The sequence below is a fragment of the Protomyctophum bolini genome (genome assembly GCF_963924005.1).
Source record: "Protomyctophum bolini genome assembly, chromosome: 19".
NCBI classification, from domain to species: domain Eukaryota; kingdom Metazoa; phylum Chordata; class Actinopteri; order Myctophiformes; family Myctophidae; genus Protomyctophum; species Protomyctophum bolini.
In genome coordinates this window covers 8,974,501-8,981,556 of record NC_137880.1, presented here as the reverse complement: position 1 = coordinate 8,981,556, position 7,056 = coordinate 8,974,501, and the positions used below count along the sequence as shown (strand labels likewise).

At 43.5% G+C, this 7,056-nt stretch overlaps 1 protein-coding gene across 1 annotated transcript; it reads right to left on the bottom strand.

Annotated features, from left to right (window-relative positions):
* Nucleotides 1–268: 268 nt before the first annotated feature.
* hddc2 (HD domain containing 2) lies at nt 269–5,878 on the bottom strand (the record flags this gene model as incomplete). The annotated part of the gene is made up of 7 exons (XM_080790439.1): nt 269–509; nt 594–744; nt 1,894–2,032; nt 3,140–3,208; nt 3,326–3,428; nt 4,060–4,181; nt 5,813–5,878. Coding segments are annotated over 7 exons (651 nt in total). The 3' UTR covers nt 269–508.
* Nucleotides 5,879–7,056: the final 1,178 nt, after the last annotated feature.

Genomic DNA, 7,056 nt, shown 5'->3' with positions numbered 1-7,056 from the left:
GGACGCTCGCATAACATCCACATGAGTTGGAGCAACGCAGAAAGGTTTTTATGTCAACCTTGTGCTGCAGTTAACCCATTCTGACCGGGCACCCATTTTGGTGTTAGCATCATGTTATGCTTTACCTATTGAAAAATAGCAGATCTACAAGCTCATATCGCGCCACCGAGTGGCGCGATACGAGCTTGTAGGTCTGCTATTTTTGAAAAATCGAAGAGCGACTGACATTTTTTAGAATCTGATCTCAGGTCAGAATGGGTTAATCAGACCAGTGTGTGTCCAGTGGAAACCTCGTATGAATCTGATCTCAGGTCAGAATGGGTTAATGTACAGTATGCGCGTTAAACGTTCCAGTTCCAGACGCACTGCCATTCCAACTCACTCAATACTAACCGTAACCGCACACGGAAGCCACATAGTCGGAATGGCGGTGCGTCGGTAAGCCACTCTGTTCCCCAGAAACACAAGTCAGTGTGTGTGTGTGCAACAGTCAGGAGCTGTGTGTGTGTGGTTCTGCGGACTTGGTACTGTGTGTGTGTGTGTGTGTGTGTGTGTGTGTGTGTGTGTGTAACAGTCAAGAGCTGTGTGTGTGTCAGTGTGTGTGTGGTTCTGCGGACTTGGTACTGGCGGGGGCCTCCTCCACGTTCCCAGAATGCTTTGCGCCGTCCGCTTTGCTCATGTGCTCTCTTCTCTCGTCGTTCAGACAGCTGACCAGCTGGACCACGTCTGGGTGCTGGAAACGACCTGGTGAGAGCACCGAAAATATCAGAAGAAAAAATAAAATATCATCACTATAAACCCATTAAGACTGTTTTCTGACAACCTGTGCCTTGGGACTTTTGAGATTGTGCCCCGTTCTAAATGCACCGATGTGCATAACACAGACCAGTATTGCGTTTGTTTCCAAAAGTGCTGAAATTTTTTAAATGTACTGAACTGAAATATGTTGCTATAATCAGTGCTGTTCAAGCTTTCTCATATCAAAGGACACGCACAATTATATGAATTTGGCCTCTGATCGACACCTCAAAATTGTTTTGTTCCAGGGACCCCCAGGAGCAAAGATTTGAGTTTAAAAATGTTCACAAAACATATTCCAATGTGCAATTCTTTTGATCGGGTGACATCTGGATTCCATGTACAGGTCTGGGTGGACACATTTCAAGGTGTAGGTTTTGTTAGCGGTCGCTCTCGCTGCTACAATGAGTTTAGTCGCCAGACATATTGAGATCTAGAAAGAGTATCAATTCAGGGACACAAACACTACAGGTCAAAAAATAAAACCTTATATATATATATATATATATATATATATTTTTTTTAAACAATGCAATACTGCCTCATCAAGCCTGTATGACTTCTGGTCTAGAGAGGCTGGTGTACGTATATGAAAATTCTTAGCCTTCTATCATCCGCATGGACAGTGTGGCTCTGTGTGAGACTAGGGAGACAAGCCTTGGACTAGACGCACCCCCAATGCTCAGTATCGTTGTATTTGACCGAAAATAATATATATTTTTAATGAGTATGGCAAAGAATCACAGAATGTCACTGCACTGACAGACATGCAGCTGCCCGTATACTCCCGCAGCTGCTCTATACATCTCCTTACAACAGTGTTTTACCAAAGTTTGGCGTTTGTGTTAAATAAAACTATAAAACCGCCATTACCCTTTTCATGTCACGCACCCCCTAGAGGGTGTTCACACACACCACAGTTTGGGAACCCCTGGACTAAAGAGATGAAATGAGGTGACCACCGTTTCAGTGGTCACCTCATTTTATCTCTTAAGGGAGACAAAAAAGATAAGGTGATACTGGGCGGGGCACCCAGGGGGCAAGGATGGCAGAGCGACCAGCCCAGAGATGAAGAGAAGACACCTCCTCACCCACCGTCGGTGGAATCAAAGAACTCCTGCAGTCTTCCGGGTGCTCCTTCGATCTGCTCGTACTCGTGGGCCTGGAGGATCATCTCTAGAAGGTCAAACTGTTTGACCAGCCTGGCCTCTGGGCTGCACTGGTTCTCATACTCCTGTAGACAAGACAGAGAGACAATAGAAGGGTTTCACCAGCCTGGCCTCTGGGCTGCTCTGGTTGTCATACTCCTAGTAGTTTATCTTCTACATAACTATATTTTCGGTTATTTGCCCAGCCTTAACCCATTTAGACCTGAGTTTCTATGTCAGCATTTTCATGTCAAGGACCCCCAAAAAAATGTATGTATTTGCCATCTGAAAATATGTTGTTCCAGGTGACCACTGGACATAGCAACATACGTTTTTAAGAAAACTGTTTTTAGATTTAAAAAAGGCATTATTTTGTAGAATTGACCTCAGGTCTTATCGGACTAAAGAGAGGCCATTACGAGGCACAGAGATGACAGGAGCTTCAGTCACAAAGACTATAGAGCGTCGCAGTCCCGCCCCCTTTCAGAACGACGAGGGCACCAGGAAATAATTCCCCATTAATTTCCCCCGTAGAAAAGTATTTATTTAAAGACATTTAAAGCCTCAGACAAGGCAGGCCAACAGCCGAGTTGACAAATCATGACAATAAACACATTTTTGGGCCGAACAAATAATTAGAAAGCAGGAAAAACAACCAAAAAAAGTGTTGTACTCTGCCCTTTTTTTGTGTTTATTGTCATGATTTGTCAACTCGAATGTTGGCTTTATCCGAGGTCAAATTGTGGTCGAAGGCGCACATTCGATGAGTTGCTTGAGTGCAGTGCAGTATGTAAAGAAACGCAGGGGAGAATTGTCCTGCTATGGTTCGGGCATGCTTGTCTCCTTAGAGGGGAGGGGGGAGGTTCACTACAAATCAATACAAAGTTATTCCAAGTGATCGTCTTTGTCCTGCGAGGAAAGCATTTCTTTCCTGATGGGGAGTGGTCACTGAATGGTATATAGATGGGTAGATACTGTACTGGCAGAGCGGCCAGATGCCAGCCGCGAGGTTCCCAGTTTGATCCTGGGCTCGCCCGGAGTTAGTGTCGAAGTGTCCTTGAGCAAGACTCTGAACGCCTAATTGCGTGTGTGTGTGTGTCTCTATGTAAAGCGCTTGAGATGAAAGCACTATATAAATGCACCATTTATAGATGAATGACTGCAAGCTGAAACACACACAGACACACACATACCTCCCACAGTCCATAAAGCTCCTGCTTAAGTCCATCCTGCAGCAGACTTGTTAGATGTGTCATTGCTTCCTGGGGAGAGGAGAGGAGAGGAGAGGGGATTTTGTTGCTGTCTGGCAGAAACCTTGTATCTCCATGTTTTTGTTTTTCATGAATGAATGTCCAGTATAATTCAGTTCAGTCCCATACCTGCTCCCGTCTGTGTTTCTCTGCTTTGCTGACATTGTCTATTGGAGTGATGTCTCCTACAATACACTCTGCCATGTCATGAACCAGAGCCAGTTTCATACACCTGGAGAACACAAAGTTAGTTAGTTAGTAGTAGTAGTAGTATCATGCATTACTATCATAGAGCAGGACTTTTCTTACCAGGGTCTACTAATTATTCTATATATATTCAAAGATTTGCACACATTTTCAAGATTTTTCAAAAATAGCAGATCTACAAGCTCGTAGCGCAGCACAGAATGGGATAAGCCACGGACCACCGTTTGAAGTAACGCAGATGTTTAAAGAGTTAACGATCTAATAAGGGTCAATTTGGTTACTAATTTGGCTGGGGACCACCTGGGACACAGCTCTGATATGAAGTGACGTGACCCAGGAGGGGTCACGGAGGTGACGTTAAGACTTTGTTGCTCTATTATGCATTTATCATCGTTTGGATTATCACTAGATGGTACTTATTAGGCAACGTTGTGAGTGAGCCAGCATCCTCCTTGCCTGTCCTTGTCCACTGTGGGGTCTGTGATGGTCAGAGACATCAGGCTTGCCTGTCCTTGTCCACTGTGGGGTCTGTGATGGTCAGAGACATCAGGCTTACCTGTCCTTGTCCACTGTGGGGTCTGTGATGGTCAGAGACATCAGGCTTACCTGTCCTTGTCCACTGTGGGGTCTGTGATGGTCAGAGACATCAGGCTTACCTGTCCTTGTCCACTGTGGGGTCTGTGATGGTCAGAGACATCAGGGCCATCCTGTACATGTGGTCTGAAACACTCTCTGGATCCTTCACCTTCCTGTAGACCCAGCCTGTCCTCGGTACCCTCTGTCATGAAGATCACACACACACACACACACACACACACAGACCATGAATGAATGAATGAAATGAAATGACAGATAAATATTTTACAGAAAAATGAAAAGTAAGTTCAATAACTGACCCTACTGACCCTAGCCAGTGCCATAGAGATATACGACAGGCATGTATCATGGCTAACTTGGATCAAGACGAATTCTGACATGTAAAATGTCACAATTCGGACCTGTAAATGTAGCCTGAATGAAAATGAGGCTGATGATGAATCGGTTAAAAATTATCTACCCGTCTTGGTCTAGCCTAGCCCCGCAAGCAGAACCCGAATGTAGTAAAGTTTCTGATACTTTGTTTACTTTACCCATTGGGTCCTGCTTCACGCTGGGCTGTCGCCAGTTACGCACAAACAAATACAATGTAAACACGCCATGAGACGGACTTCTGCGCGCTTTTACCATGTTTATTCATGTATTGACTTACGAATGTGCGAACTATAAGTACCTTACATACCATACCGACACATCTCCTGTGTCGCGGAAGCCGTTAAGTATTTTTAATCCATGATTGATTAAAAATGTTGCTTCTTCCTACCTTGTTTATTGACACCTCATTGTACCGCCTATCTGGCTAGCTAGTGGTGCTACAGCTATGACGGAGCAGATCAGAGGCAGGGACATAGCCCGCAAAGCCAACCGCACATCGGGAGGCGGTACAATAAACGGTAAATAAACAAGAAGAAATCAAAGCGACATTTTTAATCAAACATGGATTAAAAATACTTAACGGCTTCCGCGACACAGGAGATTTTATCAGAGGTATGTAAGGTACTTATAGTTCGCACATTCGTAAACGAACACAATAAAAAGCGCGGTGATAGCGCGCCGATCGAAAAAAGGTTGAGTTTTTTATATCCGCGTTCCAACAATCGCATTGGAAAATCTTAGCATGACCAGGGACCCTACCCTAAAGCTTAAAGTCCAAATTTCATAAAAGCTTTATGTAGGGTTCCGAGAGGGGCTAGGTCTAGCCTTGGATCAAGATTGTCAAATATGCATCTTATCGATTTTGACATCCGTCGCTGTCAACTCGAGAGGAAACTACTAGCCTACCCAATTACATTTGTTTTCTTTTTGTTTTCTTTATCATAAATCAATGCTATTGAACACCCGTTTATACGTCTGTGTTGGTTAAAACAATATTGAACCAATGAAAAGTAATTGGGACCCTCAAACTGTCTGCTAAGCTAAAGCAGCTAACTCTCTCTCTCTCTCTCCCTCTTATGCAATTAATTGACGATAAAGTCACAATACCAACTTTGGTGGTTTTCTTAATTTCCTGGGAATTTTATATTTTTAATTTCCTGAAAAGTTTGGAGTTAGGTGATTTCTCTCCGACAGCAGAGATTTGCATACGAAAGTAAAAGTCAGAGATAAAATACATCTATGAAAGTACACACACACACACACACACACACACACACACACACACACACACACACACACACACACACACACACACACAGAGAGAGAGAGATCCAAGGCCAGTGCGAGTGTGCGACACGAGTGATGACTCTGAGTTAACATAAAGTATATTTTATCAATAAATATGAGAGTCCAATAAGTTGTTGAGTGTTGTCTTACTTTGAGTTGTCCAATAAGTTTCATAAATTGCAGCATATTGCTCATGCTGCTGCTGGACGCCGCCATTTTGAAACGTGATGACGCGCGCAGCAGACGTCAATTACGTCACCCACAAACGTCAACGGCCTGAAAGCCAATCAGAAGCATGCGGGGGCGGGGCCTCACTGAATAGACTTTACACATTGCAGGCTAAATAAAACCAAAATCAACCCACAGGTTTCAGTTTGATTCAAGGAATGAATGATTTAGCTAGAGGAGCTGTTCTCTGTTCAAACAGCTGGAAAAATAAGTGGGGGATTTTCCCAGGGATTCCAGTTAACAGTATAATTAACAGTGAGCTGTATAAGTTTTGTAATTATTTTGCATTTCCCCTCATTCTTTTGTTTTACTTATTAGTAGCAATACCTCAACATAACATACTAGGCCCTACGGACCTTTTTTGTTTTTTACAAGTAAAAGGCCATCAAATCTAGTTATTAATTATAGGCTAAAAGTGCCTACTACTTACGCGATGACGTTATTAATAATATGACAGTCTTGAACCAATTACATAGGCTACTTCAGTGTTAGGTGATCACTGATAAGTTATCACTGAGTCGAGGCCATCAGGCTTAAAGTGTGAATAGAAAATTGTGATATTGCATTTCTGCATTTCCCTGTAGCATAGGCCTAATACTCTTTCTTAGCCCTTGATTGATTGGTGTCCTTCTCTCTGTTTTTACTCGCCACCCTCAACGTTATTTCAGCTCCGGTGGTCACCTCACCACCGAAAATCCAGACTATGAATGAGCCTTAACAGGTGTCAACTGTCAACTCCCTGTCAGAATCCTATTCACAGTTCCGCCAGACGATGGCGCCAGATCATGTGTTTTGAAGGGCTGGCAATGAAAACTCAGTTGAAGGCTATACTGTACTGATAGGCAGCCAATAATGTAGGCCTACCTACAGTATACAGTAGTAATCAATATCGACAAAGGGACCAGGGACACCCTGAGGGACCAAAATTTGGTCTGGAATTGTCATTGTTCATAGATTGGTTTCGAAAGGTTAAAAATGAAATAAAAAGGTAAAAATCAGACCTGTCTGAAGTGGCTGTAGGTCTAGTATACTGTACTGTACTGTACTGTACTGTACTGTACTGTACTGTACTGTACTGTACAAGCCCTGCTCCCTGGCCTGTGTGTGTCCGTGTGTTAGGCAACAGTGACACTTGGTGGTGGACAAACGCTCAAAACATGAAATAT